Source organism: Diachasmimorpha longicaudata, chromosome 2 (assembly GCF_034640455.1).
Source record: "Diachasmimorpha longicaudata isolate KC_UGA_2023 chromosome 2, iyDiaLong2, whole genome shotgun sequence".
Lineage (NCBI taxonomy): Eukaryota > Metazoa > Arthropoda > Insecta > Hymenoptera > Braconidae > Diachasmimorpha > Diachasmimorpha longicaudata.
The window spans coordinates 9,098,151-9,119,281 of NC_087226.1; the positions used below are offsets into that span (position 1 = coordinate 9,098,151).

Below are 21,131 nucleotides of genomic sequence, written 5' to 3' on the forward strand. Positions count from 1 at the left end.
TTTCGGTGTTCTCCCTAGCCATAATTCCCTAGACGCGCACCTGACGTATCGATTGTAATCATATGACTGCTCATCTGGGCGTAGTGAGCACAGTTAAATCACTTCTTCCAGCTCCAAACACAATAAATCGTGCATTTTGCGACACTCGACAATAGTTGGAAGTAGTAATCATACAAATTAAATAATGAAGAAAATCTGTGGTCCCAAGTACGCCCTGTGCGGCCTCATCATCTCTGCCTGGGGCATCATTCAATTGGTAATGAACCATAACCTTCATTGTTTTCTAAGTTCCCTTGCAGTAGATTTTAGATAGTTGAAAAATCACGCTACATGTTAATATTTTCAGCTTCTCATGGGTATCTTCTTCTTCGTGAAAAGTGTAGCCCTCATCGAGGATCTTCCACTGGAAGGAAAAAAATTCAATTCTCCACACGAATTCTACATGGCAGCTGACTGGGGTTATCTTCAGAATGCCTACAATTGCTGGATTGCTGCCTGCATTTACGTATTAACGTTTTTACTTTCTGGGCATCAATTTTATGTCAATTCCAGAACATCCCTCAGTGTTTAAATTAACAACTTTAGGTTTATCGCTAGATCACTTTCGAGATTTATGGTGAATGCTATCGTTTGATATTCGATGAGAAGATGAAGACATTGAAACAGAAAATGTAATTATCAAGAAGTTTATTCATCTTCCATCGATGATGATCTAGAGTGAATCGATTTTATTGTTTACAAGTGACACTGAATGAGAAGATATAATTATAATTTGTAAAATATTTAATTCGCTCCCATGCTCTGCCTTGTAGCTCTCACATCAACTTCTCCAATTCCATTCCAAAAATGTCTAACTAAATTATAAAAAATGAAGACATTTTCTACACAATTGGTGGTATATTTGTCTATTCTGAGATGTCCTTTATTTGTCTTGTTAAGTGATTGTTCATGGAATGTTAAATGACTATTCAGCAGTTTGTGTAATCGAAAAGGGAATTCTACATAATTGTCATGGAAAACTGTATATTGATACATCTAGGAAAATAAATATAGACGATATTATATTATACTTATGAATGAATTATTTTTATCACTACAAAATTTCTTACAAAAATTATAAATTCATTGAAAAGATCACTAATTTGTCAGATATTTTTAGAACTTATTAATATTTTTGCATTGATTAGAACGTGGAAAAGCACAGTAAAAAATAAACGAAATTCCCATTGTGATTTGAATATCCCGCGCTCTTCCATCTTTTGTCGCCAAATGAAAATTCCATCAGAATTTCCTTAAAACGTGGTTGACATAAACCGTCTGATGTTTTCATCATCATCACAGCCGGTGAGTCGAATTTATTGCAATAGTGATTGGCATCGCAGGCATTGATATTCATAATAAACAATAGAGTCTCTCACTAGTACAATTCCAAAAACAACAGTGTTTAAAAATACCTGAAACAATAGTACTGTAATTAGACTAAACACGGGTTCCTCATTATTGCAAGTATTATTCATCCTGTACTTATCATAAATAATCATTTTTCATTATTCCAGATTAATGGTATGACGCAATATTGACTCATCTTTGAAAATGGGTAGCGAACTTGCTGAAGATATTTTGCAATACGTCGAAAAAAATGGGGAAACAAACTCCCTGGATTTAGTTCCTGTCTTCGAGGAGGATCATCAAAAAATCATTGGAGCTATCAAAAGTCTCCAAACACTCGACAATGTACGTACAATATGTGATTAATCATAAAATTGAATACACGATTTTTTAATGCACGGACGAATGACATTTACTAAACAATAAAGTACACTTCTAACTTGAAAACCATACATATAACTTATAAATAAATGCATGAATTAAAGGGGAGTATTTTTCACAGTGCATACAATTTGAATAGCAATTTAATGCGTACATGCAAAGCCTTGTACATAAATCGATATTATTTTTATGTTGTGATCAGGTCATTGAGGTCGAGCAAGTGAGTCAGAAAAAATGGGAGCCAACATCCGAAGGAGAACACGTAATAGAGCATGGAAGTCACGAGGCAGCAGTGTACAAAGCCATCCCCGAGAATGGACTCCTCCAAAGCGACATTATGAAATCAGTAGCGTACGCCAAAGTTGGATTTTCCAAAGCTATGGTAGCTGGTTGGATCAAGCTAGATAAAAGCACGGGCAAGCCCATAGTGACTAAGAACGTTGCGTCCATTGAAGATACAACGCAAATGCACTTGAAGAATATCGAGAGCCTTCCAGACACCGTCAAGGCTGAATACAAAAAGAGAAAACTTTTGCAGGAGGTCATCATTAAGAGTGTGATCGTCAAGAAGGGGAAGAATTTTGTCACTAAAATTGAGAAACAAGAGGCGGATCTCACGGCTGATTTGTTGATTAATAATTCGTGGAAGGAGAAGAAATTCAAACCTTATAATTTCGATGCTTTGGGGGCTGCTCTTGATGTTGGACATCTTCATCCCCTTTTGAAAGTCAGGAGTGAATTCAGGAAAATATTCTTAGAGATGGGGTACGTATTCAACATTTTCACGATTTGATGTAATGAATTATTACATCAAGAATGAGACTCCGTGATAATTTCAAAAAGAATTCTTTCAGCTTCGCAGAAATGCCAACGAATAATTTTGTTGAATCCTCATTCTGGAATTTCGATGCTCTATTCCAACCGCAGCAGCATCCAGCTCGTGATGCCCACGATACATTCTTCATATCAGACCCGAAAAACACGACAGAATTCCCCCAAGAGTATCTACAGAAAGTAAAGGAAGTTCATAGTAATGGTGGCTACGGCTCCGAGGGCTACCGTTATTCCTGGAAGATAGAGGAAGCCCAAAAGAACCTTTTGAGGACCCACACGACAGCTGTCTCAGCAAGAATGCTATATAACCTCATGCAGGAGGGAGAGTTCAAACCTGTGAGGTACTTCAGCATCGACCGGGTCTTCAGAAACGAGACTCTCGACGCAACGCATCTCGCTGAATTCCACCAGGTCGAGGGGGTTGTTGCTGATTACAATCTCACCCTGGGAGATCTCATTGGCACCCTTTACGAGTTCTTCAAGAAATTGGGAATTGATAAATTGGAGTTCAAACCGGCTTATAATCCTTATACTGAACCCAGTATGGAAATTTTCTGCTTCCACGAGGGCTTGGGGAAGTGGATTGAAATTGGAAACAGCGGAATGTTCAGACCTGAGATGCTGTTGCCTATGGGATTACCGCCAAAGGTTAATGTGATTGCTTGGGGATTATCTCTTGAAAGGTGAGCAATTTATACGGTTTTCTTTGAAAAAGATAATTCCTGACAAGAGTCTTAGATATTTGTTATCAAGTGATATTCCATTGGAAATGCACACAATTCTCTAAAAAAATGCATTTTTTCAGACCTACGATGATTAAATATAAACTCAACAACATCCGTGATCTTGTTGGGTCCAAAGTCGATCTCCAAATGGTCTACAACAATTCTATATGCCGCTTAGAGAAGTAAATATTACTTAATATTTCTGAAGGTATTTAAATCTTATTATTTCATTGAGTTCTAATGTATTCACTCTTTTCCAAGATGAATTATCCATGCTGATTTCTGATGAAATGATTTTGGTGATTTTTCATTCTAGAGTCGCAGGCATTCCTCAAATGAACGTGACAAAATTTCCAGAAGATGGACTAATAAACAGTTCTGGAAATGACGCATGGACAAAGGGTGGAAAACTAGAAAACCAAAATTTAGTAATCTTCTGCGACCCTCAATATCCTATTTTATGGCTCGAAGGCCTTGTAAAATTAACCGAAAATAACCTCACAACGATTCTTACAACTCACCTTCATTCAACAGTTGAACGAATTCCTCTTGAACTCGAAAATTTCTGCTCCGATTTAAAAAGCTCCCACAAATTAGCGGATTTAATAATTACTTTTATTTGGAAATCAGTAGGAGTGGATCCAGTCCTGAAAGTCGATGGAAAAGGAGAAATCTTCGGGCAAGTCAATATTGCCCGTTATTTTAACCGCCTCATAGAACAAATCAATCCCAGTTTACTGAGATACGAAAGCAGGGGAGCACTTTACGCTAATAAAATCGATGAGGCTCTCGATAAAATTAATAATACCCTGCATAATTCTAGGAAGCCAAAATTACATGACATGAAAAAATCGGAGTCACAGTATATTTTCGAGGAGTTATCAATTATTGATTTGATATTGCAGAAATGAAAATGGAGATTTCCCAGAGGAATCCAAAAAATTGTAATTTTGTACTGATGGTAATTACATTTTTTGACCGGTGACAAACGAGTCGTCATTTTCCTCTAATTAATTCCAATGTAATGTATCATTTAATGAATTTGATCAATAATACATTGATTTTATCTATTGATTTTATCTGAAAGAAAGGTTTGTACTTGTTTGTTCTTGTTATTAAAAGTAGTCATTTGTAATTTTTCCACAATTGGTTAAATGGTGATCACAGCTTGCACTGACAGTGGGTGAGTACCGTTACCCATATGTTTACACGTTGACTGGACAAAAATTCGGAGCAGTTTTTTTGGTGAAAAAATTAATAATTGACATGTCCCTTTTTTCATGGAATGAACCTTCAAGTATGATTCCGAATCAAAACCTTTCAATGAATTCTAGTTTTTCGCATCATTAGAAGAAAAATAATTGTTTTCTCTGGAGAGACGTGCCTTATTTTTATTTGTTTTTTCCTACACAAAATAATTCTTCATTTCAAATCTGTGTTGGTCCCTGTGTGTGTATCCATCGCGACTGTGGCTCAGTCTAATAAACCCCTGTTTGTGATTATTTTCATGTGTATTCAGTTGTGTTGAGAGTGTTGAAGCGAGTACAGTGCACTCTTATCGAAAAAATCCACACCAGCTATATCAAAAATTGTTTCTCAGCGTTTTAATATCAATGACACTCCAACATCTTTAAAATATCAGCAATCGAAACTTAACATACAAATCATCAAAAAAATACTGCAAAAATCTTCTCGGAGGATCGGGAAAAAATTGTAGAAACAAAAATAAATAAATAATCGAGTATCGGGCGACGACTGGTGGTGGCAGTATGTGCTACATGATCAAAATGGCGGCCATCACTTCACATTGGCGGTGAACGTTATCGAGAAAAGTCGACGAAATCAGTGTTTAATCGACAATTCCCCCGCAAAAACATATTAAAAACAATTAATCCACGAAAATCCGGAAGATTTTTTGATTACTTAATCGCGACATCTTTTCCTCCCATAAAGTTTGCAAATTCATTGACACGAGGCCCAACGGAAGAACATTGAGGAGGCGTGTGGTGAACACGTAAAAATCACCGGATCACATTCGGTGATTTTTAAAACACCAAATCAACACAAACAGTCGATATATCATCGAGTATTGTGCCTCAGCAATGCTCGTTACTCACCTCAATACAGTTCCTGACAGTTGTATCGGGATTATCGTGAAGAGAGAAGACAAAGGGACGTCATCAGTGGTGAGATACGTCGCTAATAACGCTTGTGACCCTCAAGTGAGGAGTCATTAGGTAAGTTTCGCCATTCTCACGTCATTTTTGCCCGTAAATCGTTCCCAAATTCGCAATCTCCATTTTTTTTCCTTGCCCTGGGGTCCTGTCGGTACATTCTGGAACATGTCTGTGGGGTCATCGCGACTTCCAAGAAGGGTCTGAAAACGTCGGAAAGATCTTCCAACCGCCATTCTTATTAACAAAGCAAAAAAATGGGAAAAAGCACATTCAATTCGACCATATCGAGCATTTTTGTGCCAGTGAAATTTTATTAGATTTTTATCAACATTCTGAAATATGTTGCACGGTCGACATCATTTATCGTTTTCCTCACATTCCTGGGAATGATTTTATATCGGTGAGTCTAACCTATACGAATGACGGTGCAATTTAAGGTGTTTGGCAAAATATGTCTCGGTTCGTTGCTTTGTGAGAGTGAGAGAGGTTGGATTACGAAGTATCCTTGACCCGATACTAAATATTTCGATGCACGATAAGGTCACATGGGTGACCAGAGGTAATTGTTGAGAAATCAATGAAAAAACGGAAACGTTTGATTTTGTTGACGTTTTGAAATTCCGACTCAATAGTCCATGGTGTTCTTCAATTTTCTTCATCTCCGAGGGTGACATTGAACAGTGTTATGGGTCGGTGAATTTTCACGTCAATATGTGTCACCTATTGCGCGAGATAATGTCACCAATTTTTATCTACTCCTTGTACCTTATCTATTTGAAAAATCGAGATTAGACACTTTGTAATGGAATATCTGAGTCCTCTGTTGTGATTAGGATTTATTTGGCAATTCCTTATTTTATGCCTTGAGCTACAAAACTTCTTGAGCGTGATACAGAACTTGCACTGATAATCTTTTCTATGACCAAAAAAAATTATGAGGAAAAATAAATTATTTCAATTTCTATTTCATTCTTCTTTGTTAATATGAATAAGGTTACATGAAAACGATGATGAATATCCATTACCTTGTATGATTTGTACCGTGTCGGTATTTCGATTAGGTCGAATCAAAAATCGATTACGCGATTAAAAGAATAACTTTAAAGCAACGAAAAATGCTCATTAGTCTACTAAGGTCAAGTCTTTATATCCATGTCATGCTAGAACAATCATTTATTTTTTAAATTGTTTTCTATTGACCAATTTCACTGGTTTTAATGTTCATTATTCTCTTCTTCTACTTTCGTGCAGTTTCATTTGTGCAGTCTTCCTTTTTTATTCAATTTCCCACTATCTCATTCATATGAATCACTTCCGTAACACTCTTTGTTAAATTCACTAAAAGGCATCATCATTTAGGTTATCTTGATAACCATTCCCTAAACGATTTTCATGATTATCAAATCCTACGATATGGATTCACAACGAAGTACTTTTCTTTCAGACCCCTTGTAGACAAACCCAACCCCAAAAATGAAAATCGATCGTAGCAGATTGAAGAAGTGCACTTCGGAAGTGGTAAGTAACACTAGATTCTCCCCCACGTCCATTATCAGGCATCAATAATTAATGTTCATTCAATTCCCATAACAGCCAGCAGAATGTCAGGCACTAATAAGCAAGCTACGATCCTGCTCCCACACAGAGCTTCTGGAAGAATTAAAGCAGATAGATGCCTGGACTTTCGGCAAGTGTGAATTATTTCACTGGATCGATGTCCTCGATCTCAGTGACAGCATCCTCGAGGAGGCATGTGCCCGTAGCCCAGATAATCCCTGGGAGCTGGCATGTGATCTACCCCAAAATAGAGAAGCAAAGGAGCTTCTCCTCTGGGTCCTTCACTTTACAACTCTTTTGATAGAGCACTCATTTTCTCGTCACCTGTACAACAGCATGGAGCACCTAGTAACCCTACTCTCCAGCTGCGATATGCACGTGGTACTGGGTGTCCTCAATCTTCTCTATATGTTCAGCAAAAGAAGCAACTTTATCACGCGTCTGGGCAATGACAAACGCCAGGCATTGCTTAGTAGATTGAATCATCTTGCTGAATCCTGGGGAGGAAAGGAGAATGGATTTGGCCTAGCAGATTGCTGCAAAGAGCACCCTGACAAAGCATTCCCAGTGAGTGCTACAACTCTACACTTCGAGTACTACGCAGAGAACCCAACGACATCTGCAGAAACCCCCTCTACCCCCAATTTGCGTAAAACCAGTCAGACTAATCTCGTTACTTACATTCACATTGAGAATGTCGATAAACTTGGAAAAACACCGGCCCAGATAATGAACGATCTTCTGAAATACTACAATGTCCCTCAAGATCGACAAATGGCACTGTTCACCCATATAAGACTCGCTCACAGCTTTTCAGACTATCGAAGACGTCTTCAGTGTGTTCAGGCTCGTCTTCAAGCCCTCTCAGTTCTAGTTTATAGTCATGCTCTTCAAGAGAATGCCCACAGCCTTTTGCATGCAGGTCTACTCGAGGAACTCGTTGAGCTCCTGGAACTACCACATCAACACTTGGTGGAAATTCGAGCAGCTGCGCTGAGGGCATTAACGAGTATAATTCACCTGGACAGAAATCCCCATTTCCCCAAGAAACCGGGATCACGCCTCAATATGATTATAGACGTCACTGGAGCCAGTTCGTATCACGGATTTTTACCTGTCCTCGTCAGAACCTGCATCACAACACTCACATCTCCACAGCCAGATGGACAGCCCTTCCCATTACCTCTGGCAACAGCCCTCTTCAGTTTTCTGTACCATCTGGCAAGCTATGAAGCTGGTGGGGAAGCTCTTGTATCATGTGGCATGATGGAGATTCTTCTTAAAGTAATAAACTGGCCTGGGAGTGAACTTGAGCACATCACATTTGTAACTCGTGCTGTCCGAGTCATTGATCTGATCACTAATATTGATATGCAAGGATTTCAAGCACACGGAGGTCTTGGTAGTTTTATCAATCGACTGGATATGGAGGTCAATGTTTGCAGGAAGGAACAGCCCTTCGAGATTGAGCCACACATGTATAATCAGGATGTGGTACCGATGACAGAGAAGTCTGAGGGGCCGGAGGAAGCTGGGCCCTCTGGGACCACCAGTGCAACGGTCGACGAGCGTGAGGAGACGTCCAATCCCATGGAATTCTCAGAGGATGAGAATACAAACTCCAAATTCGAGAGTAAAGTGGACCAGAGGAGTGAGAGCTCTGGGCGATCAGGAAAGACTTGTCTGCCTCAGAGAGCTGCTCTTCTAAAATCCATGTTAAATTTTTTGAAAAAAGCTATTCAAGATCCTGCGTTCTCCGATAGCATCCGACACGTAATGGAGGGGGAGCTCCCTTCCTCCTTAAAACACATCATCAGTAATTCAGAGTATTATGGACCCTCTCTGTTTCTCTTGGCGATCGATGTCGTAACAGTCTACGTGTTCCAAGAGCCGTCATTACTGTCATCCCTCCAGGATAATGGTCTCACTGACGTTGTTCTTCATGCATTATTGATCAAAGATGTACCAGCTACTCGAGAAGTGTTGGGATCACTTCCAAATGTCTACAGTGCACTCTGTCTCAATCAGAGGGGTCTACTGTCCTTCGTTAAAAGACGTCCCTTTGAGAAACTCTTCAAAGTCCTAATCTCTCCGACGTATTTATCAGCTATGCGGAGACGTAGATCTGCAGATCCTCTTGGTGATACTGCTTCCAATCTGGGTAATGCCATGGACGAACTTATGAGGCATCAGCCCAGCTTGAAAGTCGATGCTACAGCAGCTATTATCAAATTACTGGAGGAGCTATGCGTTCTTGGGTGTGATCCCAGATATGTCTGTTACAGAGCTGCTAATAAATCTGAGAATTCTCCATCTAGTTCTAATTCTGGAAGTCGACAGTCATCAGGGCAATCAGTGGGGGTAGGAGTTGGGGATAATGGGACGGGTGGAGGAGGAGGTGGTGGCAGTAGCAGTGATGAAGAGGAGGAGGATGAGGAGGAAGCAAGTACGAGTTCTCATCCCCAAAGGGACGAGCAGCCTTCACCATCTCCAGTACAACCTGGACCACCTCCTCAACAGCCCCGAGAGAAAACTCCGATAGCACTCGTGGATTACATTCACAATGTCATGAAATTTGTGGACGCTATATTGAGCAATAACTCCACTGATGACCACTGTCGTGAGTTTGTTGCACAGAAAGGGCTAGTTCCACTTCTGTCGATCCTCGGACTGCCCAATCTACCTGTAGATTATCCAGTGGCACAAGCCGCTCAATCAGTTGCATCAGTTTGCAAGAGCATCCTCAATCTTGCTCATGAACCACTAGTATTGAAAACTGGATTGTTACAGTTAAACGAAGTTCTTAATCTTCTGAAACCACTTCATAGTCACATGGAGTCTCCAGGGGGTTCGGTTCTTCTGCATGAATTGGCTTCTGCTCCCAATCTGGAGTCAGCTTTCACTAGTGACACTGCGACCCCACTTCTCCATGCTATGAATGCAGCCCATGGATATGTCGTTATGTTCGTCCATGTTTGTAGGACAAGTCAAACAGAAATTAGAAATTTGTCAATGGATAATTGGGGCTCTGAGCTAGGACTATCGGTTCTCCAAGGATTGTCAGAACTTTACATGTCATTGGTCTGGGAGAGCACTCTTCTATTGGCTCTTTGCAGTGATGGCAGCATTCCTCCTGGCTGTGATTTTGGTAAAGAAGATATGGATAAATTAATTCCAGCTGAATTGAGAGATGCCGATGCATCAACTTGGCCCAGTACCTCGGCTGGGGACATGGGAAGCAATGGTATGACAACAGCCATGGAAGCACTCAGTACAGATCCACCTCCCGTGTCAATGGAGGTTGATGATAAACCCAGCACCAATACCACTGGACGAGCATCTCCAAGTGCTCATCAACTCAAATACATCAAACCTCTATTGGGTGCCTCATCCAGACTGGGAAGAGCGCTGGCCGAACTTTTTGGGCTCTTAGTTAAACTCTGTATGGGTTCACCCATTAGACAGAGACGAGGACAGCAATTCTCTACGATGCCTACTATTCCCAACGCAGCTGCACGTGGTGTCGCTTGTGCATTAAATCTCCTTCTCACGAGGGGTCTCTCCTGGGACAAATTGCCACCCTCCCCAATTCCAAAATTCAAGCTCACTTTTCTCATTTGTTCAGTGGGCTTCACATCTCCAATGTTATTTGATGAAAAACGACATCCTTATCATCTGATGCTTCAAAAATTCGTGCAACTTCAGGGTCAGAATGCATTCTTCTCCACTTTTCGTTGGGCATTATCTGGCGGTGGACAGTTCTCTCTGTCAGAGGGTCTGGAACACCCTGATCTTCCCGATGGAACTGGGGAATTTCTAGATGCCTGGCTGTTGCTCTTGGAAAAAATGGTGAATCCCAAAGCCATTCTAGATTCTCCTCATGTTGGAATGCCCAAGTGCACAGGTGTCTACAATCCTTACAAGTCCTTGGATCCCAAAAAATACCTTCAGGATGTCCATAAGAAGGCGTTTGAAGCTGTTATGCTGATGTGGGGGAAGAAACCTCTCAAGAATTATGGAGCTAGAATGACTGAATCAATTCTGTCGATCTTGAGGCACATTCTGAGAGGGGAGAAAATCATAAAAGAGAGAACTGAAGAGAAGGAAGGTACGGAGGAGACTTCAGGAACGAGTACGAGTGGCACAGCCACCACTAGAACAACTACCACCGAGAGACGAGAGGATCCTGAAGCTGATATCAATCCAGAGTACCTGAGACAACTCATGGATATGGGATTCAGCCGAGCCAATTGTGTCGAAGCACTTCTGCATCATCCGACAGTTGAACAAGCCACTGACCATCTCCTTTCACATCCAGCCTCTCTTCGCAGGCGAGAGGCATCTGCAGGTGACACTTCTGCAGGACCTGTGATGGATCTCGATCTCGTTGATGACCAGATTATGTATGCCATTGTAATGAGTCTTGGGGATAACGATCCCAAGAAGGCACCTGGTCCTGAAGAACCAATCAGGGACACGCCGATCACCCAGACAATCGACGATTTTACTTCAACTGCTCTTAAGCAGTGTCTCAATCTTCTGGATCTCATGCCAGACACTGTCTACCGAGTTTGTGATCTCCTTGTTACGATTACCAAACGAAATGGGGATGAATGGAGGGACAAGATGCTCAGACATCTCATGAAAGAGATCGACGAGCTCATGGATCATTTGATTGGAATTGTACAATCCCAGGATGAAGATGCTGGTATCAAACTCGTGGAGTGTGAGGAGGCCACTAAAATAGCTGGCAGGATCTATCTTTATACTCTTTTCTTCGAGGGAAATTTCCAGGAGATGAGGGTACCCTGTGCACAGATTGTTAACGAATGTGGAATCCTCGATCAGTTGGTTCGTCTTCTTGTGATAAGTGAAACTCCCCTCACAGCGATGAAAAACAAACTAGCTAAAGAGAGCAAGGAAGGACAACCAATTGTCGCTAAAACTCCTAAATGGCTCGCTCCACTTTTACTTCTTATCGATCGTCTTGAAAAAGTTGCTGTTCTCACTCAACGAAAGCAACTCATGCACAAAGTCACCAACAGAGTCTGGAAGTGGTTCGATTTGAGCACCGGAAAGTGGACTCCATATTCATCGGTCAATAATCGACTTATTAATGATGCTTACTGGGCTGGAGAGTCCAGTGTGAGGATAAACTGTTCCAGGAGAAGATATTTAATCACATTCTCCTGTATGACACAGGTTAATGAGGATAGTGATAATAGGAGGCCCATAACCATGGGCTTTAAATTCCAAAATACTGTGACTAAAGACTCTAGCTCCAGTTCTGATTCGAATATGGATACAGAAGAGACTACACCGGAAGAAAAACGAAATACAGTAATTGAGGGCTTAAATCCTAGTATTGCTCCAAGTATTGTCAGAGCCTGTGTAAAACTTCTCGCAATTCCTGTAGACAGGGACACCCTACATGCTTTGATGAAAGTCTGCTTACGATTGACTCGGGATTATAAAAATGCTGAGGTGTTCGCCAGAGAGGGAGGCGTTCAATTGCTTCTAGACATGACTCAGGCCAATAGTTTCATCGGTTGTATAGGCCTCAGCACTCTTCTGATTCGTCATACCTTAGAGGAACCCAGAACCCTTCGTTTAGCCATGGAGAAGGTCGTCAGGAGTAAAACTCAAGCGAACATCCCTCCAGCTTACAAAGAAATTCTCTTCATGACGAGACAGATCAGCAGCGCTGTGTGCAGGAATCCTGAGGTCTATCGAGAAGTATGTGAAAACATTCTCAGGGTTGACATAAGTGTCCTGAAAAGGGATGATGATGATAATCGTTTAGTGGTGAAGGCATTACCACCAAATCACTCATCAGCAATGCCAATGGCAGAGGACGTGGCAGTTTCAGTAATTCACAATCTACTGAATGCTCTTATCAAACCAGTCCCTGTATTTCCTGAGGACAACACCACGACCCCTACTGGTAGCCCCGAGAAGAAAACAACAACATCGACTTCAACCACTCTTGTAGTCTCGTCATCGTCGTCCAGACGTAACGAAGGGGTTCGATGCAGCATAGCTCCTGCAAATGGACCTCTGGACGATGATGACCAGATAGTCCCCCTTAAGATGTCCACTGATTATCTGAATAACGGAAAGGTCGAGCCCGAGGAAGCTAAAAAGCCCCTCCTTCCTAAATCAGCAATTCTCAAGATGTTGGCGGAAGCAGTAAGATCTTACGGAGCTGTGGCTAATTTAATTACTGAACACAGTTATCGAGCTGGGCAGAGTGAAATGGTCCCCGAAGACGTGACGGCACTTGCCTTCCTTCTTGATAAACTATTACCAGTTTCTCCTGAGAATTCTAGTGATAGACAGTGCAGCAGCATGGCTAGGATGCTAATCGCTGCTATTGCCTCTTGCAATCATTCTCCAGATGCTCAATCTAGTCTGGTTACCGAGGTGAAGGCTGCTTTAACCAGGACCTTAGCACAACCTGAGAGCTCTGAGAAACATGCCCAATTGCAACTGCTTATTGGCCTCATATCTACGATGATTGATAGTTGTCCACCAACATCTCATTCTCAACTTCGAACTCCATTGAAAGTCCATCAGTACAATAACGTTAATTATATCGTTAGAATTATGCTGAGAAAGGGAATCATTACGGATCTTGCAAAGATTCCTCACAGTCTTGATCTCTCCAGTCCTTACATGGCTGGTACCATCAATGCTGCGTTGAAGCCGCTGGAGACCCTTTCCCGAATTATCAATCAGCCCATGCCAGGAACAGTCAACAATAAGTTTCCTAAACCGAAGAATAGGACTATACAAGAAGAACCTATTGGCGATCAAACTGGAACTACCACTTCGGATGCTACTCATGCTGTTGGAGAAGAGGTTAATGAGGACGCTGAAAATACTGAACACGATATATCTTTAAATGCAGAGAGCTTGGAACCGACATCTGAGGGCCAGGTACATGAAGAAGGAGATGAAGCTGCTCTAGAGGATATCATGGATCAGTTGCTTGAGAGGTATGACGATTTTCTTGGTGGGGATTGCCTTGGGTGGGATGTGATGATCAGGACAGTGTTAATAATTTCGCAGTGTTTTGTTCCCCAGGGACGGCTCCGCCGTTACAGAAGAACCTACTTCTCGTTCCCATCGACCTATGGATATTGACGATGAAAGTCTTGCTATGAGAGATACCGAAGGGGATTTCGATCCCACGAGGGATACAACCGTAAGAGTAACGTCGCCTTCTTCACTAATATTCATATTTGGAGATGGTCCGAAAAATTTTTGGGGCTTTTTAATTTTTTTCCAATATTTGAAAGTGATTAATTTATCATTCTTGTGAATATAATTTTTCATTTGCTTGAAATTAGAGCAGAAAAAAATATAAAGCTGAAAACCACAAAAATACGTCTGAACATTCGCCACAAAATGAAATAAAAAAATAAATTGTAAGTAATGTAATTAATTTTACAGGAGGACTTGATGAGTTCGGATTCCGATTCAGATTCAAATCCTTCCGATGACAATGAAGACGACGTTCAAGACGACGAAGATGAAGAAGAAGAAGAGGAGGAGGACGACGATGGTGAAGAGAATGAGGAAGAAGAGGAGGACGAAGAAGAAGGCTCCTCAAACTATGAAGAAGACGGTATAGACTACTATGAGGACGTTGGTGAGGGAATATTCAGAATGCTACCATCAGCCGAGAGAGACGGTAGTAATGTTGTCATGATTCAACATAATTTTGATAATCACGAGAACAATTCCACTACTCCAGCATCAACGAGACAAAATCATCCCTGGAGTGCGAGTTTTCCTCTGCCCCTGGGCTTATTTGAAGATCTTCCATCGGTGTCAGACAGCAATGGTACATACCCAATGCTGATGACCCCGGGGAGTCTTGATACTGCGAACACACGGGCACAGAGATCAATTCGTCAGAGAAGGTATCAATACCTCCATTTAGCCAACTCTAGGAACGCAAATCCCCCGGTTATTCTTCAAAGACTGCTAGTCCCAGCAGCCCAGAGTCTGCCAATATCAGCAACTCAAATGTTGGCATCAAACTTCAGAGACACTAGGGTCGTTCTCATGGACAACAATGGTCTTGGAATATTTTCAAACCAAGAGGAGGAGCAAATTGATTTTGTGGATCAATCCGGATATCTGTTCGGTCCTAGTTTAGCAGCAACACTCAACAACATCCCCACCGCTCTTCACTGGTGGATCGAAGAAAGCAAGCAGCTGGATGGGGATTCTCAGCCAGATTGCTGTGTTGGAGTTGTCCACAAGCTCGTTGCTGGTCTTGAGAAATACCGAAATGCTGAACTCGCTGAGAGAAAAGACAAACGGAAAAAGCAACATCCCGAAAAAGACACTGACAAAGAGACCAAAGAGAAGGAGAGTGTGAAGCCACGTGAATCAAATTCAACAATGCCTCCAGTAGTTGAGCCAGAACAGCCATCAGGTTCTTTCCTTCAAATGGCTGCTGATAATGGTCTTGATGTATCAAGGCGTCTTGCTGACGCAGTGGAGGCAGCTGTAGAGGCAGTTCGGCAAGAGCGCAATCGAGACGAAAATATAATTGAAGTAACTGGGGACATGGAGGTAACTCTACCCGAGGACGAAGTCAGGGCTCCATCACCACCAACTCCACCACCACCCCCACCACCTGAGGACAACAGACCGACTCTAGCTGATCATCATGCTACTCTGGAATTAGCCGAAAGCATTCTTGATTCTGTTCTCCATCCCAGTGCTGAGGAAGCAACGAGACTGCGAAGATTGACGACTAATCGAGAGCCAGATGAATTGAATTTAAATCGTCCGAATAACTGGTCAATTCTGAATGACTTTGCTCAATCAACTCCCGAGGACGAATCGACTCCCAGAGAATCCAGGGATCCAAACACCTGGGTCCACAGATTCCTGGCCCTCGAGCAATCGCGAAGAGAGAACAATGCTAATGTACCACCTCTGGATACTTTAGCATCATCATCATCATCAGCGGAAAATGTTCCAGTGACTGATCAACCTTCGTCTACTCAAGTTCCAGAGCCTCAAATCCAATCCCAGCCAGAACAACAACCAGCTGCTTCGCAAGATCCACAACCCACTCAAGTGATCCCTCAGACCCCCGAGGAACAGCCACAGGGCTCTGCAGGTCAACAACCATCTTCATCAGACTCACAGATTCCTGATGGAGTCGATCCTTCGTTCTTAGCTGCTCTCCCTGAAGAAATGCGAGATGAAGTGATCGCTGAACAACTCCGACTCCAGAGGAATCGTCAACGAGCTCAAGCTACTGTTGTAGAAGAAGGCACAGGCCCGGTTGAAGTAAATCCTGAGTTCCTAGCTGCATTGCCCCCAGCTATTCAAGAAGAAGTCCTAGCTCAACAGAGATTGGAACAGCAGAGACATGCTGCTGCCTCTGCAAATCCAGCTGATCCGGTAGATGCTGCTGCATTTTTCCAGAACCTCCAACCATCATTGAGACAGGCAATCCTAACAGATATGGAGGAGTCTCAAATGTCGGTTCTTCCACCAGACCTTGCTGCAGAGGCCCAGAACCTCAGAAGACAATGGGAGGCGACAAATCGTCACATGATACAGGAAAGATTTTTGACACACGTCAGCCAGGGGAACACCACACTCTCCAACATTCTCAGAAGTTCTGGGAGGGGTCGTGGGAACCCTAGGTATGCAATCTCTGGTGTTACTCCACGAGGACAGTGGAGCTCCTGGAACCAACGAGGGGACACAACTTTAGGACATCAAAGTACTGGCCTTAGACTTCGTGGAAGACAACTGCTTGATCACGAGTCAATGGCCTGTCTTTTGGTACTTCTGTTCGTTGACGAGCCTAAGATCAATACGCTCAGATTACATAGGGTTATCAGGAACCTCTGCTATCATGGTAGCACGAGAGAATGGGTTGTTAAAGCCCTTTTGAACATCATGGAACGAAGTAATGATGAGAATAAAGAGATTCTCACTGATTTTACTGGAAAATTCAAACGAAAATCAGTTCATCCAGCTATCGACTACTGCTCTCCTAAGTTATCAGAATCCAGGAATAATGTTCAATCTTGGTTGAATATTAGTATTGACGCAGCTCTGGGTTGTCGTGCCAATGTCTTCCACATCGTTAGACATGGATCTAAGAAGGCTGATCGCCAGGGGAACGTCATTGCTATTCATCCACAAGCAGCACCGGCTGTTTGTAGGCACACCTTAGAGTTACTGATATCATTGGCAAAAAGCTTCCCAGGATATTTTGTTCCAACCAAATCTAAAGAAGAGGAAAAATTAAAGGAGAAAGAATCTATTGTTAAAGAGGAGAGTGGAGCCAAGAACAAAACGACATCTAAATCAACAAAAACAGAAATGCCAGACTTTTGGGATATGCTTTTAAAGCTCGACTCGTGTGCCTCGAAGAAGGGAAAATCAGTTGCTAGAACTCATTCGAATTTGGCTATTGGGGCTGAACCTGAACAGTCTCTAACATCATTTGAATCGTCAGCCTTTGGGGGATTGATATCAATGCTCCATTGGTCTGTTGTCAAGAGAAGCTCTCAACTGACTGACAAACTTCTTCGCCTACTCTCTCTTATCTCCATTGGACTGACAGAAGTGAATCCCTACAGGAGACAAGATGCAATCAAGAATAAGAAGATTGAGCCAAGTAAAGAGCAGAGTGTTGCTGCACCTGAGGGACATCTGAGACTAGCCGTCCAGGTTCTGACAAGTAAAAGTTGCTCTGAAGAGGGTCTTGAGGATGCAACTGCACTTCTGTTGAATCTCTCCCACTGTCCAGATCCTACAAGACAACTGATTCTCAAGCTCCTCCTGGAAGGGGCCATGGAACTAGCCAATATGGTTTGCGAACATATCAATGAATTGATGAAAGAGCTGAAGGTATTGAACCGGGAATTGAGGAGAAGAAATTCGCTTGAAGAACAGCCATCGACCAGTGGTGGACCCACACGAGGTATTCTCATGGACAGATTTACCATGGACAATGTCATTGTCACTGCTCCAGCTAAAGTCAAAGCAGCAACTGATCTACAATTACCATCGATGAGTGCACTCGTCAGCAAGACATCTAGTCAAGCATTTTTCTTACGTATACTCAAAGTTATTGTGCAGATCAGGGAGGCTGTTAATTTGGCGAATAAGAAGAAGAATGAGAGTACCCAAGGAACTAGTGAGACGGCCATGGACACTGCTAATACCTCGCAGGTGCAGGAGTCTGCTGTTGATGACAATGCTACCGCGGATAACTCAGCTATGGAGACTGCTCAACCTGCTCAGGTTGAGCCACCACCGAAGGCCTCCAATTCGAAAACTGAAGAGGATAAGTCGACTCTACCACTCTTGAGCGAGAGCTTAGTTCTGGATAATTTATGGGAGACTCTCAGTGCTTGTCTTCTAGAGCTAGAACACACACCTGATCACCATGCAGTCCTGGTTCTTCAGCCAGCCGTCGAGGCATTCTTCTTGGTTCATTCATCATCAAGCACTTCCTCCAAGGATCGTAATAACGAAACTAATAACGAGACACGAGAGGCTGTTGCCGACATGGCACCAGTCTCTCCAATATTCCCAGATAGTGACGTAACCTCTACGAATGAAATTTCGACTAACTCGGGGGCATGGGACCTGGCACCCGCACCTACGAAGACATTACCATCTGATCAGTTAAAGTTCTTGAAATTCGCTGAAACCCACAGGACTGTTTTAAATCAGATTCTTAGACAGACAACGACACATCTTGCTGATGGACCCTTCAGTGTTCTCGTAGATCATACCCGGGTACTAGATTTTGATGTGAAAAGAAGGTATTTCAGAACGGAATTGGAAAGATTGGATGAGGGAATCCGGAGGGAGGAGCTTGCGGTTCACGTTAGGAGGAGCCATGTTTTCGAGGATTCCTTTAGGGAACTTCACAGAAGAAATGCTGATGAGTGGAAGAACAGGTTTTATATCGTATTCGAGGGAGAGGAGGGCCAGGATGCTGGGGGACTTCTCAGGGAGTGGTATGTCATCATCTCCAGAGAGATATTCAACCCCATGTATGCATTGTTCACTGTCAGCCCTGGGGACAGGGTTACTTACATGATTAATTCTTCATCCCACTGCAATCCCAACCACCTTTGTTATTACAAATTTGTCGGGAGAGTCATTGCCAAGGCTATTTATGATAACAAGTTGCTGGAGTGCTATTTCACCAGGAGCTTCTATAAACATATACTTGGAATTTTGGTAAAACACACGGATATGGAGAGCGAAGACTACAGCTTCTACAAGGGGCTTGTTTATTTAACTGAAAACAATATCACAGATCTGGGATATGAGCTGACTTTCTCTGCTGAAGTTAATGAATTTGGAGTGAATGATGTGAGGGATTTAATTCCCAATGGAAGGAATATTGTAGTTACGGAGGAGACCAAGTTGGAGTATATCAGGCTGGTCTGTCAGATGAAGATGACTGGAGCTATTCGAAAACAATTGAACTCATTCTTGGAAGGATTCTACGACATTATCCCAAAACGACTAATTTCAATATTTAATGAGCAAGAACTCGAGCTTCTTATAAGTGGCTTACCAAATGTCGATATCGAGGATCTAAGAGCTAATACCGAGTACCATAAGTACAGTCCCACTTCACTACAGGTAAATATTCACATTCAGTTATTCTAATTTTTGTCAGGTCTCTGTGAAGGGAAGTAAAAAATTATGTGTTATGCTTTGCGGCTTTCTGTCGTCAAATTGATTGCTGTCGAGCCACCTGAACGATTTAAAAGAGTGGTCTCTCATGCAGATTTACATTATAATATGTATTATTGATGTCTTTTTTGTATTTGTCAAAATACAGATTCAGTGGTTCTGGCGTGCTCTCCGTGGATTTGATCAAGCCGATAGAGCTAAATTCCTTCAATTTGTAACGGGAACGTCGAAGGTACCTCTTCAAGGCTTTGGGGCACTTGAAGGCATGAATGGTGTACAGAAATTCCAGATTCATCGGGACGATCGTTCAACTGATAGATTTCCGTCCGCACATACATGGTACGTATTCATTTGTTGGATTATTGATGGAATGACAGTATTTCTCCCAATAAAATGCTGATTTTTTACTGTTATTGTCCGAAAACTTTGAAAACATTTGCAATCATCCTTGAGGTCATCTTTCATAATTGGTATTTCATAAACAATTCCTAATTTACAGTTTCAATCAACTCGATCTGCCAGTCTACGAAACATATGATAAACTGCGTAGCAATCTACTTAAGGCAATCCATGAGTGCAGCGAAGGCTTTGGATTTGCATAAATTGTTTTTACGAAGCTAAAGAATCATCTGGTATTAGCAATTATTCAATATCTTCATAAATTGACACCCGGCCCCCGCCAGAGAGAAGAAAAAAAACTCGTAAAAATCGAGGAAATTCAAAGTGAAATGCGCCAATCGTTTTGTTCGTTATTTTGAAATATTTTTTTTACACAATATAAAGAGCAACCACAAGTTGATCAATGAACTATTAACCGATGTCATGAATAATTCAACGCGGTAATCGATTGATATACATAATTAACTAAAGCGTATGTACATACATGTACTCATTTTGGGGGGATGTAATTATAACTGAATCACTGTGCAACGCTTCCCAAATGCCAGAGTTTATTTTGTTGAAGAAAAAAAAAACTGATGAAAAAACGATAAAAAAAACGTAATAAGTAAATTTTTGCAAACGTTTGTGCAGAGCTTAAAGTTGACTTGAAAATAGCGAAGAAAGATAAAACATTGATTAAAAAAAACAATAATGGAGACTTTAGTTAAGGACTCGGTGGTAAGAATTAACAATTAAGTTCATTTGTAAGCATTAATTAATAAAGAAAATTGAAAAATAATGATAACGTAGATGTCTTAGATCGTTGAGGAATACGAGAAAGCGTCAAAAATATGAATTGTATAATATTGCACTTGATAACATGATAGAGTGATCCGTGATGATGATTAAATCGATTATCAATGGGGGAAATTTCATTCTTTCCCGTTTTTATGTCCCCTTATTTTTTTATTTCCAT

At 41.8% G+C, this 21,131-nt stretch overlaps 3 protein-coding genes and 1 long non-coding RNA gene across 11 annotated transcripts; 3 read left to right on the forward strand and 1 right to left on the reverse strand.

Moving 5' to 3' along the window:
* Positions 1–45: 45 nt before the first annotated feature.
* Positions 46–1,069, forward strand: Rnasek (Ribonuclease kappa). Its single transcript, XM_064139024.1, has 2 exons — positions 46–256; positions 347–1,069. The coding sequence occupies exons 1-2, from the start codon at positions 185–187 to the stop codon at positions 569–571; spliced, it is 297 nt and encodes a 98-aa protein (XP_063995094.1). The 5' UTR covers positions 46–184; the 3' UTR covers positions 572–1,069.
* Positions 765–5,610, reverse strand: LOC135172727 (uncharacterized). The gene is made up of 2 exons (XR_010301161.1): positions 5,447–5,610; positions 765–1,454 (listed from the first exon to the last, which is right to left on the reverse strand). It is a non-coding gene; the product is annotated as an uncharacterized LOC135172727 (long non-coding RNA).
* On the forward strand, positions 1,329–4,318 carry LOC135172688 (phenylalanine--tRNA ligase alpha subunit). 4 transcript variants are annotated; one of them, XM_064138948.1, is made up of 6 exons: positions 1,329–1,344; positions 1,557–1,734; positions 1,973–2,535; positions 2,625–3,287; positions 3,410–3,511; positions 3,646–4,318. In XM_064138948.1, the coding sequence occupies exons 2-6, from the start codon at positions 1,594–1,596 to the stop codon at positions 4,238–4,240; spliced, it is 2,064 nt and encodes a 687-aa protein (XP_063995018.1). In that variant the 5' UTR covers positions 1,329–1,344; positions 1,557–1,593; the 3' UTR covers positions 4,241–4,318. The 4 variants fall into 4 exon arrangements, with proteins under 4 accessions (XP_063995018.1, XP_063995017.1, XP_063995020.1 ...); XM_064138947.1 differs by lacking the exon at positions 1,329–1,344 and adding an exon at positions 1,345–1,470; XM_064138950.1 differs by lacking the exon at positions 1,329–1,344 and adding an exon at positions 1,345–1,470 and having other exon boundaries at positions 3,410–3,537; positions 3,646–3,789.
* On the forward strand, positions 4,848–20,954 carry LOC135172674 (E3 ubiquitin-protein ligase HUWE1). Of its 5 annotated transcripts, none has more exons than XM_064138895.1 (7): positions 4,848–5,566; positions 6,951–7,024; positions 7,100–14,061; positions 14,135–14,276; positions 14,519–19,720; positions 19,923–20,113; positions 20,274–20,954. In XM_064138895.1, the coding sequence occupies exons 2-7, from the start codon at positions 6,980–6,982 to the stop codon at positions 20,374–20,376; spliced, it is 12,645 nt and encodes a 4,214-aa protein (XP_063994965.1). In that variant the 5' UTR covers positions 4,848–5,566; positions 6,951–6,979; the 3' UTR covers positions 20,377–20,954. The 5 variants fall into 5 exon arrangements, with proteins under 5 accessions (XP_063994965.1, XP_063994967.1, XP_063994968.1 ...); XM_064138897.1 differs by having other exon boundaries at positions 14,135–14,270; XM_064138898.1 differs by having other exon boundaries at positions 14,150–14,276.
* Positions 20,955–21,131: the final 177 nt, after the last annotated feature.